Source organism: Lithobates pipiens, unplaced genomic scaffold, assembly GCF_037356315.1.
Source record: "Lithobates pipiens isolate NorthernLeopardFrog02 unplaced genomic scaffold, aLitPip1_a1.2 Scaffold_16, whole genome shotgun sequence".
NCBI classification, from domain to species: Eukaryota; Metazoa; Chordata; class Amphibia; order Anura; family Ranidae; genus Lithobates; species Lithobates pipiens.
In genome coordinates this window covers 151,118,266-151,140,151 of record NW_027507748.1, presented here as the reverse complement: position 1 = coordinate 151,140,151, position 21,886 = coordinate 151,118,266, and the positions used below count along the sequence as shown (strand labels likewise).

Here is a 21,886-nt window from a genome sequence, read left to right as displayed (position 1 = left end):
CTGATGTCTGGATCACAGTATACCGGGCCAGCAGCTACCCTGTAACTGCGCAGGAGTAGGTCTGTGATGGAATGTCTCCCAGCTCTTCAGGACTGGTAAGTATGGCTCACCCTGCTTCGGTGGGGTGAGCAGCTGGGCATTCCCTGGGAGGTCGATTTGGGGGCCACCTCACCTCCTTCTCCTCTCTCCCACGTACCTATCTTCCCTCCTTCCCCCCTCCGGGGGGTGGCTGCATGTGCTGCGGGCGGTGTGTGTGTGGGGTTCGCTGGGTCTCTCACCTGTAGGGGGCTCTGTGCGGCTAGCGTTGGTCCTGGTCCCGGTCGGGGGGGGTCCCAAAGGGTGTCTGTGGAGGTGTTTTGACTGTTGGCAGGCAGTACTGTTCTGTGATTTTCCTGTCACCGCATGGCGCTGTCCGGCGGCCATCTTGGCTGTGGGCGAAGCAGGTTCCCCTTGTGAGCCTCAGCAGCCATCTTCTATAGGATTTTCCTATTAGTTGCATTGGCGGCCATTTTCTTGAAGCCTGAGCACTCTTTTCACCGCAGTTCTCTTGTGACAGCCTCACATGTTGTTTCCTGTGTATACAGGACACTGGATGGCTCTTCCCTGAATGCTGGTGCAAGCTCTGCAGAACATTTCACCGCTATCCTATACAGATGCTGCCGACGCAGTTTCTTCACTCTGCAACTGGGTAACCTCCTGGGGACTACGGGCACAGCTAGTTACATTCACAGAACGCCCCAGGGTGGTGAGTCTGGTGCTGGTACCACTACCCCCCCCCCCCCCCCCACGCGGCGGCAGCAGGAGGGTGGGACCTTCACTCTCCTAAGTCCCTTTGCAGGTGACAGACAGGGTAGGGTCAGCATGGCTTCAGAAACTGGTGTTTCTTCCCCTGAAATCCAGGCTATTGCAACCGGGTCACCTGCGGATAGTGCAGTGCCCATGGACACCCTGACGGCGGTCCTTAACTCTTTTGTTGCAAAAATAGAGGCGGTGCGTGGAAGGAAAGGTGCACGCAAACCATGATCCCGGTAGAGGGGGCTCCTGCATTCAAGGATCCCCTGGGCAGGAAGGCCGAGGCAGTGGCTCGTTCCTTGTTTACGGTTGTGGGGTCAGCCGTGCGACCAGTACTGGCATCCGCACTGGTGTCGCAGACACTGACTGAGTGGGCAAAACTTTTGCACCGCAAATTGGAAGAGCAAAACGCTTCCCCTGTCTGCGTGGAACTAGCAGACCAACTAGTGCAAGGCCTTAAGTACATTTGTGACGATGCCCTGGATACTCTCCCTCTTCTATCCATGGCTTCAGTGTCAGCTGTGGTGCTGAGGCGCCCGATTTGGCTTAAATGCTGGTCTGCTGACCAGGCATCCAAAAAAGTCCTGACGGATCTTCCCTTCCTTGGCGACCGGCTCTTTGGAGCTTCATTGGATGACATTATTAAAAATGCCACGGGTGGTAAGAGTACACTACTCCCACAGGCCAGGGCGGCTAAGGAGCCACGCTGCAGGCAAGGGCCCTCTTTTTCCGCTCACAAACAGCTTTTTCGTCCGCCTGGTGCTTCAACAAAACGTTCCCAGCCCGACAGGATGTCCGCGGACAGTCAGACGCGTCCCTGGAACCGCAAGCCTAACAAGCCTGCAAACAAAAGTGCTACTGCATGAAGGTTTGCCTCCACCCACATTTCGGGTGGGGGGTCGCCTTCGGGAGTTTGCAGCCCGGTGGACCTCCCAGTTATCCGACCAATGGGTCTGCGACCTGATTTACACAGGCTACAAGATAGTTTCTCTCTTGGCCACCAAACAGATTCTTCCCCTCCAGCATACCTGCGTCCCCGGTTTGCCAGGAGGCCCTGCTAGGGGCAGTAAGGGACTTGCTGAATCAGGGGGTGATTGTACCAGTTCCGGAATCGGAACGCTTCCAGGGGTTCTACTCAAATCTGTTTGTGGTTCCCAAGAAGGAAGGGGTACGTCCAATCTTGGACTTAAAAGCCCTCAATCACTTTGTAAAAGTATAGAGGTTCAGAATGGTATCAGTTCGCTCAGTAGTCGCTGCACTCCATCAAGGGGACTCCCTGGCGTCTTTGGACATCCAGGATGCGTACCTGCACATACCCATATGCTTTCGGTATCAAAAATGTCTGCGTTTGGCAGTCGGGGGCGCCCATTACCAGTTTGTGGCTCTTCCTTTTGGCCTGGCATCAGCCCCCAGAGTCTTTACCAAAGTACTGGCTCCAGTATTGGCATTGCTGCGACAACGCGGGATCGCGATCGTGGGTTACCTGGACGATCTCCTCCTGAGAGCATCTTCTGCCTCAGAATTAGAGGAGGATGTGGCGATCACCATGCAGACTCTGCGAAAATTTGGGTGGCTGTTGAACCTAAAGAAGTCAGGGGTTGTACTGACCCAGCGTCTGGAGTACCTGGGTTTACTATTGGACTCCGAGGAAGCGAGGGTCTTTCTCCCCTCAGACAAATTGCAGGCTCTCAGATCTGTGGTCAAACTACTGATGAACTGCAAGTGGTCGTCACTCCGCTTTTGCATGCGAGTACTGGGGCTCATGGTAGCCTCCTTCGAGGCAGTACCTTATGCCCAGTTCCAAACCAGACTCCTGCAGAAGGAGATTTTGAGGAAATGGGACACATCTCCGTTGGCCTGGATCGACCGGTCCAGATGAGCCAGCCAGTCAAGCACTCTCTGATCTGGTGGTTGAGGTCCCCGGCGATTCAGTCCGGGAAATCGTTCCTTCCTCTGAACTGGACGGTGATCACTACGGACGCCAGTCTCTCAGGCTGGGGTGGAGTGATGGGGATTCAGTTGGCTCAGGGCCTCTGGTCGACGGACGAATCCAAGTTGCCGATCATTCTGCTCGAATTGAGAGCGATCAGGCTGTGCCTCCACACGTGGTTGACTTGTCTTCAAGGATGTCCGAACAGGATATAGTCCGACAACGCCACGGCTGTGGCATACATAAATCGCCAAGGGGGGGAACAAGAAGCTCAGCTGCTGCTTGGGAGGTCACTCACATACTTCGGTGGGCAGAGCGACACGTTCCGGCCCTGTCAGCCATTTACATCCCGGGGGTGGAAAATTGGCAGGCGGACTATCTGAGTCGTCAGATGCTGGACCCAGGAGAATGGGCGTTGCATCTGGAGATATTCAGGCTGTTGTGCCTGAAATGGGGCACACCAGATGTGGATCTATTGGCCTCCCGTCTCAATCGGAAGGTGCCGAGATTCGTGTCCAGGACAAGAGATCCATGGGCAGATGCGTCAGAAGCGCTGGTGGCTCCGTGGGATCAGTACCAGCTGATCTACACCTTTCCTCCACTAAAACTGTTGCCACGTCTGCTTCGCAGAGTGGAAGCAGAGGGGATTCCAGTAATCCTGGTTGCCCCCAGATTTGCCTCAGCGGCCCTGGTACGCAGACCTGGTGCGTCTGGAGGCAGACGCTCCCTGGCGACTGCCGCTGCGAAAGGACCTCCTGTCTCAAGGTCCAATCTTTCACCCTGCTTTACCATCGCTGGCTTTAACGGCATGGCTATTGAGAGCCAGGTGCTGAGGAACCGGGGTCTGTCGGACTCGGTGATTCCTACTATGTTAATGGCACGGAAATCTTCTTCACGGAAGATATACCATCGTACCTGGGAGGCCTACATCTCCATGTGTGAAGAGAAAGGATGGCATCCGCGCTCCTTTTCTATATCCAGGATCCTGCTGTTTCTTCAGCACGGAGTAGACCAGAAGTTGGCGGTAAGCACCATTAAGGGGCAAATTTCAGCCTTGGTTGTCTTTTTTTTCAGCAAGCCCTGGTGTCTCACTCATTAGTGAGTACCTTCGTTCAGGGGGTGCGACTTGTAGTCCCTCTGGTGCGTCCGCCATTACCCCCATGGGATTTGAACCTGGTGTTGTCGGCGCTTCAAAAGCCGCCGTTTGAAAGCATCAGGGAGATTCCCCTGTTGACCCTTTCACAGAAGGTGGTCTTTCTAGTGGCCATCACATCGGCCAGGAGGGTTTCGGAATTGGCGGCCTTGTCGCCTTATCTGGTCATCCACAGGGATAAGGTGGTGTTGCGTCCGCAACCGTCCTTTCTGCCGAAGGTGGTCAATGAGGACATTGTATTACCATCGTTGTGTCCTAAGCCGAAACACCCTAAAGAGGTGGCCCTTCACGCTTTGGACGTGGATAGGGCTCTAAAGGTGTATTTGTCTGCCATGGCTCCCTTTCGGAAGTCAGACTCACTGTTTGTTTCAGTGGCTGGTCCAAAGAAGGGTATGGCGGTCTCGTCGGCCACCATTTCCAGGTGGATCAGACAGATTGTAGTCCAAGCCTATGTCTTGAAGGGGCAAGTGCCCCCCTTTCCAGTCACGGCCCACTCTACAAGAGCTATTGGACCATCTTGGGCCTTCCGACACCAAGCGTCTGTCGCTCAGGTGTGTAAGGCGGGACCTGGTCGTCTGTCCATATGTTTACCAAGTTCTACAAGGTAGGCTGATGCCTGTTTTGGCTGCAAAGTTTTGCAGGCAGCCGTGTAGTTGCGATTGAGATTTTTTTTCCTGTTTTTGCATCACTGTTTGTTAATGCACTGTTGCATTACTTCCGCAAAAGGTTGCAGTGTTGGGGATCTCTTCTGTTGAGAATGCACGGTTATGGCAGTGTGTTTTTCCGTACACTGCTGTTTTTTGTGGGTTTAGTTTCATTAGTTCCCACTTGCCATGGTGGATGAAGTTTTAATGCTGTTTTTTCCCATCCCTAGTTTGGCACTGCTTGGGGATGTCCCATTTAATTACAGAGAGGAGCTGTGTCGGTCAGTGAATATAAGAGAAATTAGCATTTTTGTACTCGCCGTAAAATCCTTTTCTCTGTAATTCACCGACCGACACAGCACCCACCCCTCCTCTTCTCTACGTTATACTGCTTGTTGACGTACTGAGTTCTGCCTAGGAGCAGGGAGGGTTGTTAGCACAGGGTCCGCCCCCCGGGTCGAGACTAAAGTTCTGTGTATTGTGTTACAATTTTTGCATAGTTCTCCTAATGGCAGGCTAACAAACCCATTTAGTTACAGTGAGGAGCTGTGTCGGTCGGTGAATTACAGAGAAAAGGATTTTACGGTGAGTACAAAAACCCTATTATTGATTCCTATTTCCCTATCAGCGATGGCAGAAAAGCAGTCTAGCCCATCCAGCTTCAGGAGCCCAAGGGTGGGTGCACATCTTTGACAAATAGTTCTGCTAATGGAGAGTGGCTACAAATGTTTTAAATTGCCCAATAAATTACTTCCAAAAATGCAGCACTAGTGACTGGCGACTTATTTAACGCTGTTAGTGCCAGAGCATTTGTTTTTTTCTTTTATTGCATTTTAGGCCTGAATCTTATTTAAAACCCAAAACATACAGTACCCGCAGCTGTAATGGTCTCTGAGCCTTCTATTGCTGAAGTTTTCTCGGACAAAGAGTCTTATGAATCTCTGATGGATGAATTTGTTCCTGAGGAGCACGAAGGACCTGCTATAGCTCCTAGGCTTAATGATACCATATTGGTTCTTATTGATTCAATCTGTCACTCTGAAAATAAAACAGCAATCGCTTCTACTAGTACTGTTACTAGTCTGGATCTTGGAAGGACTCCAAGACCAGCAAAATTTTTCCAGTACATTACTTACTTAAACCTGTTCTGTATGGAGACAGGTAAACTCCTTAAGATTAAAAATTAAGTCCCCCCAAATGCTTTACAGAATAGTATCCACTGACCGTACCTGTTGAGGATGCACCAGTTTTTAAGGAACCCATTGACAAGCTTTTGGAATCTCTTTCCAAAGAGTTGTTTTCACTATTTCTCAAATGAGTCTCCTGTCTGTGATTATGTGCAGAACTCTTTTGCTAAAATGTTAGTCCACGGAACAACAATGTAAATTTGCTTGCTATGCATCAATTTGGATCGTAAATGCCTTTTTGGTGCCTCTTAGAACTCCCTCATAATGGATGTCGCAGGGGGTAAAAGTACTAATTTGCCCCAGAAAAAGGAAGCCTAAGCAACAAACTAGAAAGGACTACTTCCCCTTCTAAATGGCAAGAAAAGTTCCTTTCATTATTCCCAAGCTTGAACCTTCAAGGCCAGACCCAAGCCAGGGGCTCGCCCAATTCATTATCAAACTCTGGCCTCTTAATTATCCAAACCTTCAGAAAACTCCCTTTTGGCATGGGACTTGCAGACCTCAATGCCGCTCTTGCAGATCTCTTGATCCAAGTATTATTGCCATTGTTGTAATGGAAGGTTTTTTTACTCCAACCTTTTTTACTGGTCAAAAACCAAAGTGGGCATTTGACCCATCTTTGATCTCAAGACCTTAAAATTTCTTCATTTAAGTCCAGAATTTTTGCATGGAACCCCCCCAGGTCTGTCAGTCTCCCTCTGTCAGGGAGACGTTCTAGACTCTGTGGACATCATGGTTGCGTATTTGTATGTCCCTATCTTTACAGCGCACCAATGCTACCTCCATTTTGCTGTGGAAGCACAACACTACCAGTTTGTAGCCCTGCCATTTGGTCTCTTTCCTGCATCCTGGATTTTCTCCAAGGTGATGGCCCCTATGGTAGCCCTACCAAGCTTCCAGGGTATTCCTATTGTGGGATAACATGATGATCGCCTATTGTCAAGACCTTCAAAAGGGTTACTTGAACCCTGAACTTTCAGAAATCAGTACTGGAACTCACAAATGGCTACGGTATCTAGGTCTCAACTTACACGCAGGTTGTTTTTTTTATCCACAGGATTCCAGCGGCTTAATCCGCACGCCCTGACACAGCAGAGTTCAGTGACACTGCTCCCGGAGTCATCGGCTTCTACAGCCCTGCCAGCACTCTCTGAAGCTGCTTCCATGTGGGATGGCTCGGCTGCTGCTCCTCCACCAGCCCCAGAGGAATCCTCTGGCTCTCCAACTATTGCTCTCTTCTCTGCATTCCATGCTGGCTTCGAGTCATGGGCCACCAAGATGAGACCCTCTCTTCACACAGAGCTGGAAGCTTTAAAGCAACAGGTCTCAGCTTCTGAAACTGTGGTGTCAGCTATAGCTCTCACTCAAGAGGACCATTCTACTAGAATTCTAGCCTTGGAAAAGACATCCACCACCCACCTCCATCGCCTTCGCCAACACCAGCTCTGCATTTATGACAGCGAGAACAGGAGCAGTCGGAATAACAGTCGGCTCAAAGGTATCCCAGGAGTGACAGCAGGTACTGACTTAAAACCAATGGTCCTTGCAATACCCATTGAACTGGATAGAATCCATACAGTTGGAGGACCTAAAAGGGACCGTGCTGATCGCCACAGAGATGTGCTCTGTCAGGTCCACTACTATACGCTGAAAGAAGAAATAATGCGTAAAGCGTGCCGCCTAGATCCAGTGCGCTTTGATGTTTCCTCCATCACACTTTGTACATCCACCATGTAGTCTGTCTCCTGCAAAAATGTATCCATCTAGCGGATGCTACCTACACCTGGGGCCATCCCTTCAGCATCAAAGTGACCAGAGGGGACCATAAATATGTCTTGTCAGATCCAAATCCACTTACTGAATTTTTCCAGTTCCCCGATCAGGACCCAATCAGCGTCCCGAAGATGCTTGATCCTCCAGATGATTGTTGCAGGCCAATGGGCAATGCTCCTCTTTTACAGCAGAGTTGCCGTCCCAGATCCATGTCCACTGAAGATTTTGCAGAATGCTGTCAATGGAGGCCTTATATTTCCTTCCCGCTTGATACCTTCATGTGTAGCTGTGCGCTTTCCTCCTTCCACATCCTATTGACAGGCTTACAGAGACACCTCATACTCAGGTTTGCCCTTTGGGCTACTCACTATTGAAGGAGTGATATTTTTTCCTATTCATTAGCACACTGTTGACTTTTTTATTTTACAAGCATTTATCCGACCCTCCACAGGCTCTATGGGGTTGAAGGGGTAGGGGAGAAATGCATTAAGGTCCTCTCTGGAATGTTGTCCCAATCACACATGGACCCCGACTGTCTAACCTTCTGACTCAACAGACGCTTCATCTATGGGATTGTACAAATTCTGCTCTTTACCTATCGCTCTCTATAGGTAGAGAGCCCTATGACTCCTTTTTTTGGGACCCCGGCTTTTCTGCCAGCCCTTCACACACCAAGGTTTGGGACTTAGAACCATAGGAGACTAGCTCAGATTCATCAGACAGACCCTTCTGTAATGACACGTGCCTCCATGCTACCAGTCGCTAATTTAATCCAATGGCTACAGCGTCGGCAGGCCCTGTCGTAAATATGCACTTTTCCCTCCCTTTCAGCGGTACAAGCTAAACCTACAGAATTTGAATCTCTTCTTTTACAAGAGGACCCCCCGTTACATGTGGTCTGTCAACTAGGGCTGCAACTAACGATTATTTTCATAATCGATTAGTTGGCCAATTATTGTTTCGATTAATCGGTTAATAACCTTGAAAAAAAAAAAGTGTGGTGTATAATTTAGTTAATATGTAAAGTTTTAAAAAAAGGCAATTTATTCTTAAATATCTCTATGCAGTAGTAAATATAAATAACCAACTATATGGTTAGGAAGCAAAATATCTAATCCACTCTGAGAATAACAGACAGAAGAGATATACTGTATATATATTAAAGGAGATATATACTGTATATACTATTAGAGGAGATATACTGTATATACTATTAGAGGAGAGAGATACTGTATATACCGATACTATTAGAAGAGATATACTGTATATACTATTAGAGGAGAGATATACTGTATATACTATTAGAGGCTATATACTGTATATACTATTAGAGGAGAGATATAATGTATATACTATTAGAGGGGATATATACTGCATATACTATTAGAGGATATATACTGTATATACTATTAGAGGCGAGATATACTATTAAAGGGCCAATCTAGTAAATATCATCAGACTCATTAACTTTAACCCCATTTTGTTACTGGCCGATTAATCGATTATGAAAATAGTAATCGATTAATTTCATAATCGATTAGTTGTCGATTAATCGGTTAGTTCTTTCAGCCCTACTCTCAACTATACTCAGTGCTCCTGTCAGGGTCATCCCAAGATCTGCCCTCCTACGCCCAGGCATGGGACTCTTGAGCTTCATCATCCTATTCCTCATTCTGACTAGCTGAAGTGTTTCACCTTAACCCATAAACTTTCTTTGGCTACTAAACACCAGGAAACTGGATTTAAGGCTACCACTAGATGGTATAGGTGCCCATCTCGAAACTTGCTGGCACTGTGATTACTCCCCCCATCAGATTATTCTGGCAGCATATCTTTAACCTTCACTGCAAATTGATGACGACCTCAGTACAACACTCACCTGAAATTGCTTTCCTGCCAATACATCCTGGATCCTTCAAATCCATTAAAAAAAGACATCCTTCAACATTTCTTACTCGCAGCTGGAAGAGTTATACCTTGCCATTGGAAGACGCAGACATCCCTTTCCTAGGGGAGTGGGCCATGGAAGTTGACTCAATCAGAGACCTTGAGTGGCTGTTGGTGCAGGAAGCTAATAGGGAAGAACAGTTTTCACTATCCTGGACCTCTTGGTCTATGTTCCACTATTCATCTGAATTTGTCATTTGGGGAAGGGGTGACCCCTAAATATCTCCTCTGGACCGTATACCAAACTCCTTTTTATTCTGTGCTCTTGGTCTACCTACCTTTTTTTTTTTTTTTTTTTTTTTTTTTTTCTCTCTCTGTCTCTTTACTTTTTATTCTTGGCATAAAAAGAAGAATCAACATAGGCTCTTCAACTAAGTGCTCCCTACATCATATCTTTGCATAGTAAATTGACTCCTATAGGTCAAACATTCTTCATGTTCACTTTTGTGTCCTATTATACTTTGCTGGTCCTCCTAATTGTTTTCACGAAAACAGGTGGCTGTTACATTATGCTTTAATATACTGTATGTCTACAGATGCTTATTGTATTTTACTTTTTGAAGTTGAAAGATCTTTGTAATATATTCTATCACACTTTATATACATCTGTGTATTGCTCTGTTTTTTGTTTTGTTTTTTCTTGATACAATAAATTGAGATTGAACTAATATAAGGATACTTATCTGTGCAGGGGGCCTGCGATGTCGGCACCCCAAGCTGAATCCGCTCATCGACTCCGGGTGCAGGCACTGGCATCTTCACTAAGGGAAATAGGAAGTGAAGCATTGCAGCTTCACAGCCTGTTTCCTACTGCGTATGCGCGATTCGCTCTGCGCTTTCTGAATGGTCCCACTGTCTTCCAGGACCTGTATCTCCCAGAAAGGGCCAAAAGTTTTGTAGATCACCACACGGTGATCTTACACTGAAATGGGAGTGGGTACCTGGTTTTGACAGGTATACGCTGCGCCCCTTCGCTCCCGTAAGGTGCCAAATGTGGCAGCGGAGGTGGGGAGGAAGCAAACGAGCAGAGCTTCCCCTTTTTGGATAGAGCTCCACTTTAAGCAGAAACATCTAAATGACCTAGGAAGTAACAAAGTTGTTTATACTTCCCAGATAACTTCTGCATTTAGAAAAGCTAAACAGGAGTTCAAGTGTGAAATTGCAGCGCTATAGGTCTGACTCAATAGGCGGCTTGTTAGACCTCTGCAGCAAGACAATGGATTTCCCACAAAGAGCAACGGTCCTTCTCTGCAGCATACTAACAGAATGGGCTTTTTAACTTGGGCTGTGGTGTTTGTATACAGAAAACAAACTGTCAGGGTCTGATTACATTTTGCAGTGGATTACCACACGTACTGTTGTGTGTTAACATGCGTTGCAAAACATTCCAAAAAACAGGCATGTAGCAATATAAAGGTGTAATATGGGCTCCAAGACTTTGTACATAGTTTGTTTTAAAGTGGAGGTCTGCCCTAAAAAAATAAAAAAAAATAAAAATTACATAAATGGGCTCTTTGAAAAAAAATATTTTTTTTTACTTACCCAAAACACCTGTTGCTAGGCAGTCTTCCTAATCTGCCACTTCCTTCTCCGTGGAGCTGTTCCTTCTCTTCATCCCTCGCATGGTGTTCTCGTAAATGGGGCGCACTGTCTTCTGGAACCTGTGTGTGTCCCAGAAGAGAGCTGCCCATTCACAAAGCACTGCGCAACTTGTGCATGCGCAGTAAGAAATGGGCAGTGAAAGCCGCAAGGCTACACTGCCTGTTTCCCTTAGATAGAATGGTGGTGCCGTCACCCGATCCAATGGACGGATTGCCCTCTGGGGGGCGACATTGCAGGCTCCCTGGACAGGTAAGTGTCCTTATTAAAAGTCAGCAGCTACAGTGTTTGTACCTGCTGACTTTAAAAAAAAAAAAAAAATTCAGCTGGAACAGCGCTTTAATTTTTTTTAATCTGGAATGTATCCAGCTATATTAAAATGAAAAAAATGTGTGTGCCTGCTAAAATCATGTACATCTATGTATAAAAAAGGACACAACCTGTGTTGCCGACGTGCTCTCTTATATTTATGAAACTTAGTTGTGCAGCCTGATGTATTGTTAGGGGGAAAAAAAAGGTTTACCCCAACAGCCAATAGCATATTGTCAGTTCTGTTCTGTTTCTTTGTTATGACCTGTATTCTGAAATATTTCAATAAAAATGTACTGAAAGTGTAAAATAACTGTTTGTCAGACTCCTCGAAATCAGCTGTCTTTAGATCAGTAGCCCTGAATATATGGCACCTTCAATTAAACAGTTTCTGTGCTGCTAATCTCCAGAAACATTTACCTGGCCTTACATAAATGTTAATAATAAAAACTATTTTACATAAGTCAGAAAATATTCTCTGTTTTTAGGAATGCTTTGTTTTGTGTATACCTGCTGTCATTTAAGGCCTTTCTGAGTTGTCTTTTTTTCTCCATTCATGTATGTTTTGCTCCTTAGGGCCTTCCTTGACAGCAGTTCTCTGAGGAAAAGAATGCAAAGTGTGTTGGATCGCCTGGGAGGCTCTAGTCAGCAAAGCTCCATTCTCAATGTCCTTGGTATGTATTTCAGTTCCTGCATTTTTATATGTTAAACTAACCCACCTAGTGGCCATTTTTGGTGTAGAAAATTTTACAGTAGAAGTCAATCAAATAAACTATACTGAAAGAGTAACTCCACTTTCGTGGGGAACAAAAATAGCAAATAAAAAAAATATAGCCTATACAATTGCGACTCAAGTCATATTGCAATTGAATGTTATTAAAAATTAGAGCTGCCACTCGTCGTGGCAGCTCCAAATTTTAATAACATTCAATTGCAATATGACTTGTCGCAATTGTATAGGCTATATATCCGTATCTCCCGCTCTCCTCCGTGCTGCTGCCTCCCTCTCTTCTCCCCCTCCGTGCATCTGTCCCTCTCTGTGCCGCCATCCCCCTTCTCTTCTCCCCCGCCGTGCATCTGTCCCCCTCTCTCTTCTCCCCCCTCGGTATCTCAGGATGGAGAGCGGAGGTAGGAGCCCGTAAACCCGGCTCCTTCATTTTCAGAATGGACGGAGTCAGTGACCACTGACTCTGTCCATTCACATAATTGAAACATTGTGACCTCCTGTGATTACGATGTCTCAGTTAATGAATGGAGAGAAGCCGCTGTCTTGTTCTTATTTTTTGTAAGGTTATCCAAAGGATTAATTGACTAATCAAAAAAACACTAGATTAATTAAAAAAATAAATAAAAATAATCGTATAGTCGATGACTATTCGAAAAAATAATCGATAGATTAGTCAACAGACAAACTAATCGTTAGTTGCAGCTCTATTAAAAATGTACCTTTCCTTTTCAATATGTAGCTCTGTAATTTTCTGTAAAGTGTAATGCAATATGGCTACCTGGAGGTATAAAGAATCCAGTTTATTATATAAATTAACATACAAACGCATAATCATGTGTAAGTGTATATTCCATACAATTATGATAACTAGTACAATTCATAAAAATATATATCTATACATACAATATAGACGAGTTGCCACATAATTATAAACGATTAATATCAAAAATTATACATACTGACAGATATCAGTTCAATCATAGGGACATGGCATATAATAGCTATGCATTTCATGGATTGATACACTCTTCATGAGCATGCGCGTGAGTTCAATAAAAAATATAATAGGAGTTGCTGTATGGTCTGATCCTACCCAAGGAAAAAATAAAAAAAATCATAAGAAATCATACATTTTTTTTTTTTATAAAAACCCACTCTCTACCATACTTACAAGGTTGACTACATAATAAAAGTGTTATGTAGATCAAGGACCCCCAAAGGGGAGCGGAGGTGGTGTGAGGGGCCTGCTGTCCCTCAAGAAAATCATACAGGAGAGACAAATATATGTATATATATTTTATATATTTATAGTATGACACATGCAAGGTGTTCTGTGCTCGGTAAAGAACGGGGATTGAAGTACTAGAACAGTGATGGCGAACCTTGGCACCCCAGATGTTTTGGAACTACATTTCCCATGATGCTCACCTACACTGCAGAGTGCAGGAGCATCATGGGAAATGTAGTTCCAAAACATCTAGGGTGCCAAGGTTCGCCATCACTGTACTAGAAAGTATTGGTGGTAGCCAAGGTGTAAGAAGTGAAAAGTGATGAGGATATAAACGCATCACAAGGAGAGGTTGAATAAAAAAGTGCAAAAAGTTGAAAAGTGATAAGGATATAAACGCATCACCAAGAAGGGTTGAATAAAACAATCTAACATAGGTGATACTAAAGGTGAATTATAATTACCAATTAAACAGTGATCAGTTCATAGGGTCCAGGGATCCAAGGTTATTCCTGTAGTGAACCAAAGTGAGTGACAACACACCAGAGTGAATCTGACGTCCCTGGGTGAAGCCTGTAAGACCCCTTTCACACTGGGGAGGGAGGTGCGTCAGTGTTGAGCGCTGCAATTACCGTTGGATTTGCGGCCCTATGCGGTAAAACCGCCCCCAGTAGCGGCCAAGAAAGGGTTAATAAAAACCACCGCAAAGCGGTCTTCCCGATGGACTTTCAGCGGAGTTCCAACGGACTTGGCCACACACGAACAGACTAAGTCCGTTCGAAAGTCCGTTCATTTTGAACGCCATGACGTAAGATGGGACTAAAAAAAGGAAGTTCAATAGCCAGTAGCCAATAGCTTCCCTTGCATCGTATTTGGTCCGTCGGACCAGCATACAGACTAACGGTTTTCCCGATGGGAATTGAGTCCGTCAGACAGATTTGAAACATGTTCTATTTCTAAGTCTGTCTGATTTTTTTTTTTTTTACGAAAAACGATCAGATTGTCCGAAGGACTGATTCCGGCGGACCTAGTCTGCCAGAAAGTCCGGTCGTGTGTACGCGGCAATAGAGCACCTTTTTCTGTGCTTGCTGTGGGTAATATAGGAACACCTCAGCTGGCTTGGGTCTGCTAGGGTGAGAAATTATCTATTTTGCAGCATCAGTGCCCATAAATGCAGTTGTTCTTATCTTATATGACAGGCTCATACCATCCAACTTTGGAACTTTAGAATGAGTGACACTTGGAGATGGATGGGGATGATGTGCGTCACTCTGTTACTAAAATTGACATAACTAAATTGCGCTGAAATTTGGGTGCAACTTAAAGGCACGAGATTGAATAGAGTCATATTGTATACACTGTTACAGTGCTTGTATTCACAAAAACTCCATAAGTACTGTGAGTGAGAGACTCACAAAAACCCAAAAAGATACAAAAAAAATACCCTGAGAACTAATACTGCAGAATGCAGGCCAGCTGGGGGTATGCTGTTGCTCAGACACACTGTAGATTTAAAACTTTAGTCGGGTTCCAAATTTCAGCTACAGAGCATATAACTGTACAAAACACATCACTAATATTCAAGTTAACAAGTCTACACAATCTCTGCACTGTGTTCTCAAGAATTATGGATCGCTTTTACAATAACAAATAATGTATCTGTCTCACCAGAGTGGACTATATAGTTTGGAGTAATATTTGAAACACTCCTATAAGGACTTGCATGTATGCTGTATATTAAAGCTGATCTCAGGAAAAACTATAAATCTTCTTTTTCAGTAGGCCTTGAAATCAATGGGGCAGTGTGGCTATACCACTGGCATAGCACTGCTGCAGCAACACTTTGCAGGCGGATTTAACCCGTTTTCGGCCGCTAGCCGAATAGAGCTGATAAAACTATGGTAAAGCGATGCAAAAAATAGCGCCGTTTTACTGCCGGTGTCCCATCATATAAGGTCCCCCATCAGATAGTGTCCGCTGTGTACTGCGCATGCGCAGTACACAGCAACACAGATTCCGAAAATAGCCGAGGATGAACGGTGCCTGTGCCGTGAGTCCAGGTTCTAGCCCCACCATCCAAGTGGACATGGAGTAGGAATAAAAAAGAGCCGAGCGCAGCGAGGCCGAGCCCGAAGCGTGGCGAGCGAAGCTCGTCCACGAGGGGCCCTCTAATTTTCCGAACCCTATGTCCGCTTGGATGGTGGGGCTACCACCTCCACTCACGGCGCAAGCGCCTTTCAGCTTCGGAGATTTTCCGAAGCTTCTTCTGCCCCATACTGCGCATGCGCAGTACGGGGCAGACACTATATGATGGCAGGACACTATTTGCCAGAACACTGGTGCCGCTCCCGTCCCAGTGTGAAAGGGGCCTAATACTTACCTGAGCCCTTCCTTGATCTAGCGCTGTGCCCATCTACAGCAGTACTAGTCTCTCTCTCACCTCACAGAACAGTGTTAGAGTGGGAGCCATTTGCTCCTGCTGTTGTCAATTAAATCCTATGAAGAGATGGTGGCTCCAAGCTGTGTTTGTGTGTGTGTCTATGGATGCACACAGCCTGGCTCAGGAGCAAGTTCACATATGCACCCCCTAGCAAGCGGCTCACTTTTGTGGTGGAGAAAGAAGAGGAGGAACCAAGAGTGCCAATGGGGGGCCCCAGAAGAGAGGGTTTGGGGCTGCTCTGTGCAATATCATTGCACAGATCAGGTAAGTATATACCTGTTTGTTATTTTACAAAAAAGAAAAGCTTTAACAACCTGTTTAATAAAATAATTGTAAGCATCATTGATAAGAACATGTTCTGTTTATATTTAAAAAGATCCCCAGTACTAAAGTCTGTTCAAACTTTCTGCACAGGCAATGACTTTCAGTGCCAGAGTTTCTTTAGCACTTACCATAATTGTTCAGCATCTTTACCTAGTGAAACCGAGATATACCAGGCATAAAGTTGCTCCACAATTACTGTAAGGGTTAAAAGCATATTGTTTTGTAGTTCCACACCTCTGCATTGAGACTTGTGCTTCTGACTTTTCCTCCACTTGTTTCACTTCCCCATTTAAAACATTCCAAGGATCAGGTTGTGAGTATAACTTTGTTAAAAATTCCACTATAGTCCCACAGAATCTAGAACTGTCGGGAGGTATGCATACACACATATACACACTAATCACATATGTACTGACACACACATACACCCTGGAACACATAAACGCCAACATACACTTATATACACTAACACACACACGATCTAACATACCACCCCAAACTAAGATCTCACAACAGCTACCTCCGCTTTCATAAGTGTTGATGAAGCAGCCGGGTCTGTTGGCTCCCATCCATCTGGAGCTCTCAAGAGTCCTGTCCTCCTCTCAGGGGTACTAGTGGCTTCCTACAGCAGCTGCCTCTGGTACTGCCCATCCTGTACCTCGGGTGTCCATGCCACTGCCTGAGTAACATGTACCGGCACCCACACACCTTGTTTGGTTTGGGGTGCAATTGAGAGCAGGTCACAGCTTGGATTTGTGGGACTCTGGGACTTTACAAAAATTTCAAGACAGTCCTGTGGAATGCGGGACTGTTCGAAGGTATGCAGACAGTAACGTGACGCAAATGCTTCACTGATTACTTGTCTTATTACATAATCTGGTTTAATAAAATGCTTCTATTTTAAAGGATTTGTGATTGGAGCATATCGAGTAAAGCCATATGAGACCTGTAGCTGTTGTTGTAGTTTGCTGGGACCTCATACATACTAAAGCTATTTTGAACTCCTTAAGCACCCCCACCACAGCTGTTTAATGTAAGTAGATTAGAAGAGGACCGTAATACTTACCTTTTGGGCAACTCATGGTTCTGGTGCTGGGGCAGGGGGCATTGGTGTATAGGCAGAAACAAAAGGGAATGCATGACAACATGGACTTTCTAGGAACCCAATGATTAAAATAATTGTATTAAACGACATAATCCATGAAAAAATTCATAAAAGCGTGAATTAAAATACATATTCAGATCAATCTTCTAGTGTAAGCATGTAAACTAAACCAATCCCATAATAGCATTATAGCATCAACCAGTTGTAGCTGGACATGTTTCGCAAATAAGCAATCAATGCCTACATACATCTTCCCTTCTCATGTAGTGCTGACCTTGCATTAGAACTAGAAGTTATCTAAGGTAGCATTATTTTAATCACGCTAAGCGCTTTTTAATGTTATTTGTAATTTTAAATTTCTTTATTGTATATCCAAGGACACAGGGTATCTTAATCTCTGTTATGATATGCTGCCACCTTCAGGCGATTGGACACCTTACCCCCAAGGCATAACCCTCCTCGTTAGAAAATCTTTTTTCTATTACTAGTGTCTTACGTGAAGGTCTTGTCTGTGCTTTGGGCCCCCATGGGGGGTTCTGCGGTATGGAATGCGTGAGTAGCCCTAGCAGTAGCGCTGCTGGTTCCTTTCTATCTGGCCTTCCTTAGGAAGAAAAATGTTAATTGTGGTCTTTCACCTCTTTTTGTTTCGTGGTTGGGTGTGGTCCAAGAGGCTCAGGGTACCAAAAATGCATAAAGGTGGAGAGCTCTTCTCTGCCCCCTGCAGTTATTCCAGTCTTGCTGGGCCGCATGCGCAGTTTGATCTGGTTACGTCACGAGTGGTGTGGTGCATACTGGCGGCTGCTATCTTGGATTTCATGTATGCTGGTGGTGCGGGCTCTCTGTAGGGCTTCAAGTCGCAGAATAATGTCCCTTAGTGGGACTATAAGTGACAGTAGAACAAGTACTCTACTCTATCTGTGGGACTGCAGGCTGCGGATCAGTGTTTTCCACTTTGAGACTACAGGTCGCAGCAGAGCTTTTCTTGTGTGGGACTAGTCACAGCAAATATTAAAGGGGCCTCAAAACATTTCCTTGTGAGGCCAGTGGCGCACTGGTGGGATTAGAAAAATCTCCTGGGGCAAATATCGAACTAGTGTTTGGCACAGTGCCCTCTCCTCCCCCCTCCCTCTTAATGGAGGAGAAACCAGTGGATGATTGGGTAGAGGAAGGGCATAGAAGAATCCTCATCTGGAGAATCTACTCCTGAAAGAACCTTAGGGTCAAAGTTTAACCCGCACCCAAAAAGGCTTTTAAGAGTTTTCTTATGTTGGTAGTCCGGACCAATTTCAATTTACCACTTCCGGAGTTCTCTGCTCCAAAGGCCGTCACAACATCCAAAGTGAAGTGTTTTTTGGGTCTCTTGTGCCAAGTGGCTGTCCTGCAGAATAATATATATAGGGGGTCACTCACTCAGCATAGGCTCCATCCCCAAAATGCCTTGCATTGTTCTCAATTAATGCAAAACTTTCTCTAATTGGAAAAATGTGGAGATTGAGACTTCACCGCCTCCCCTCTCCATTTCATTGAGAAAAATGCAAGGTGTTCTGTGAATGGTGCCTATGCCAAGCAAGTGATCCCTTTTGGAAACTATGCAGCAAGGCAGCCACTGGGCATGCATTGATCACTGTAGTAGTGGTGCCTATTACAGAGATTGTTTGCTTCTTCGGCGGTCCCACAGGTAGGACATAAACATACTTACATTGGTCCCATTTCGGCCAATATAACTACACAATGGATTTCATTCCTGGAATTCAGTTCTAAGAGTTATTACCTTTTTTTTTCTGCATATCTACCTGAAAACAAACGCCAATTTTTTGTTATTTTACAGATGCTTTCCAGAGAGCGCGACGACGGATGCAACTGGCTAGAGAGAGCCTTCCGAAGGCCATTTTGACCACTTCAAAAACATCACTTGAGCAGTCGACAGCCTAAAACCACTCTCTGTAACAGTAGTTTTAGCCTACAGACAGGCTTTAAAATTGTGTACATATTATAAATATTACAATTATTGTTCCTTACATTTTGTACACAGCTGTCCAAAGTTAATATAAAGTGTTTTTTATGTATATGTCTCTCTTTATACTTTTTATTACTAAAGAGCAACTCTGCTGCAACTGGATTTCTCAGTTGTGTGTGGGGCTGGGTTAGATCTCCCACAAAGTGTTTACTTTTGGTCTGGATTCTTAAGGTAACATCACTCATCACTTAGTTGTGGGAGACTGCTCTGAACCAATCATGGTCTAAGATGACATTCAACGAAATGTTCTAAAACGATAAAAGTCACTCTTGGCCACAGCACTGCTGTGTTAATGATCTATGAGAAGTCACATAACACACCCGCAGTAAAATGGTTTCTACGTTCTCTGAGTGCATGTCTTTAAATGATCGTGATCTAAAACTAGTCAGTCTCTTAATGTACTGTGCCTCACTAAGCTGGTTATAGATGGTTAAAACTTTAGCCAGTGCAGCAGGGATTTGAGATGCTAACCATTTATGGGCAGGGTGATTGTACTCAAGTTGATCCATCAAACAACTTGGGTACAACCAGCATCTTGAATTTTTACACGTGATCAATAATCACTGTGCTCTCCCAGCAGGGACGGCTCCCCGTTCCCCATCCCCCCACTGGCAGAACACAATATATCCGGGAGAAATTCCTTCATCAACACTGCAGGTGTTGATAGGGGAATAAAGCAATTTTCATTCCCGCTACCTGTGGTTGCAGGAATGAAAAGCGCATCATCTTTGGCCTGCTTGGTTCTCAGCTGCAGCTCCCAAACTTTTAGCAATAAAAATCCTGGAGGCGTAGAGATTTTTTTTTTTTGTTGTTTTTGTTTTTTGCCATGTTTTATTGTGGACATATTTCTTCAGCTCTGACCCTGTCTAAAATAAAAAAAAATGGCCTAAAGCATTAAAGCTTAATTTTTCCTTCTAGTAAAAAGTACATTCTGCTCCCCCTTCTTCCTGCACAAATCCCACAATAACTCAAGTATTTAATGCATTAAATCTGAGTCAAAATGTAGCCTCCTTCTACACTAAGAAGTACACCACACTGCTACACATTCCCCATGACTCCATTATGTAATGCTGCACATTACATAATCCACCACACTTTGTATTAGGACCCCTTTGCACCTGTCCATTCTGATATTACAGGTACTTGTATAACGCCGTAAATTTTTACACAGCGCTTTACATATATATTAATACATTCTCATCAATCCCTGCCCTCAAGGGGCTTACAATCTAAGGTCCCTAATTCACATACATACACATACTAGGGCCAATTTAGACAGAAGCCAATTAACCTACCAGCATGTCTGTGGGATGAAACCGGAGTACCCGTAGGAAACCAACGCAGGCAAAGGGAGAACATTTTTTATGACAAATACAAACAACCCCCACCCTGATGTTGTGATTTTCCAGTGTGGAGGGCGAGGGTTAATAGAACTAAGGGTCTGTCGCCGTCTCTCATCAAGAGAGCCTATCTATGCTTGCCCTTTTGCTTCATTCATAGAAGACATACTACAGCTTCTATGAATACAACTCAATCTATAAATGACGGGGTGGGGGGTAAATGATTGGTCCCACCCCCTCCATTCATAGAGTATGATAGTATGGCTTTTATGACTGGAGCAGCTGGGCAGAAAGGAGGGGCATAGTCAGGCTCTTTTGATGAGAGCCTCTATGACAGCCCCTTAGTTGTATTAACCCCCCCCCAGGAACACATCCTACTGATTGTCAACCATGTCCCTTGTGCTGATTTTTGTTTTTTATTTAAGCTACATTTAGGCTTTAAATGACAAAACAGCTCTGTACCTAGGTGTATTTCAACATTTGGCTAAATGAGGATAGTGAGTGCTTCAGTTTATTGTTGTTTTTTTTAAATATCTATGCAATGGGACAATCTTGAGATTACTACTTTGACTTTCAAACTAATGAGAACACTTGAAAGAAAATCAGCACTATTTTGGCACATCAAATCGTTCGAAAGATATAAGAATGAAAAGATTAACCCATTGGGTCTCAGGGTCCAAATTTTTCCAAATATAGACCTAATTAGCAATGAATGTAAAACAGAATGGGAGGCCAACCTAAATGCTTGCTCTCAGCAAATGATGACTATCCTTGTCGAGGAGTACACCAGGCAGATTGAACTCCTCGACAAGGAGATTCACACCTTGGAAATGGCTTTACAACCTTATGCGTCACATACCCTAGCTGTAGAAACCCGGACCAAACTCCGGGATGACTTATCCATCTATAATAAAAATATTTTACGCAAGAAGGAATCCAAATACTGGAGGGATAAATTTGCCTTCTCAGAGGGACGAGCCTATAAATGGAGTATTAACACACAATCCAAAAAGAATGTTAATGGAAAGATACATCTTCCCAATAAGAACACAAATAAATCCAAGGACCTGTCTAAACCTAATGAACCAACTAAACAGGTGCAAAAATCACGGGGAAAGTTCAAAAGGAACCGTAGCAACAAAGATTCCCCTGAAGGTAACACTAAAAAACGCATTACCGATAACACCCCAACAGGGAGACCCGAGAACGGTCGGGATCTGCATACAGATGCACAGGAGGCATTTGCATTTGGGGAAGTCCCATGCAAATACCCCGACGACATAGGCACTTCCACATGTGACAATGGGTCACGCAGTGGGAGAGAAAGGGATGCCCCGATATTCCAAGGGGAACCTAATCGTAATATCGAGG

The 21,886-nt window shown here is 44.8% G+C and overlaps 1 protein-coding gene across 1 annotated transcript in view; it reads left to right on the top strand.

Annotated features, from left to right (window-relative positions):
* Window positions 1-19,224, top strand: part of MKS1 (MKS transition zone complex subunit 1) — an 87,365-nt gene extending 68,141 nt beyond the window's left edge. The window contains exons 17-18 of the mRNA XM_077480617.1: window positions 11,911-12,008; window positions 18,987-19,224. Of these exons, the coding sequence (XP_077336743.1) occupies window positions 11,911-12,008; window positions 18,987-19,090 (202 nt within the window). The 3' untranslated portion in view covers window positions 19,091-19,224. The remainder of the gene's footprint in view (window positions 1-11,910; window positions 12,009-18,986) is intronic.
* Window positions 19,225-21,886: the final 2,662 nt, after the last annotated feature.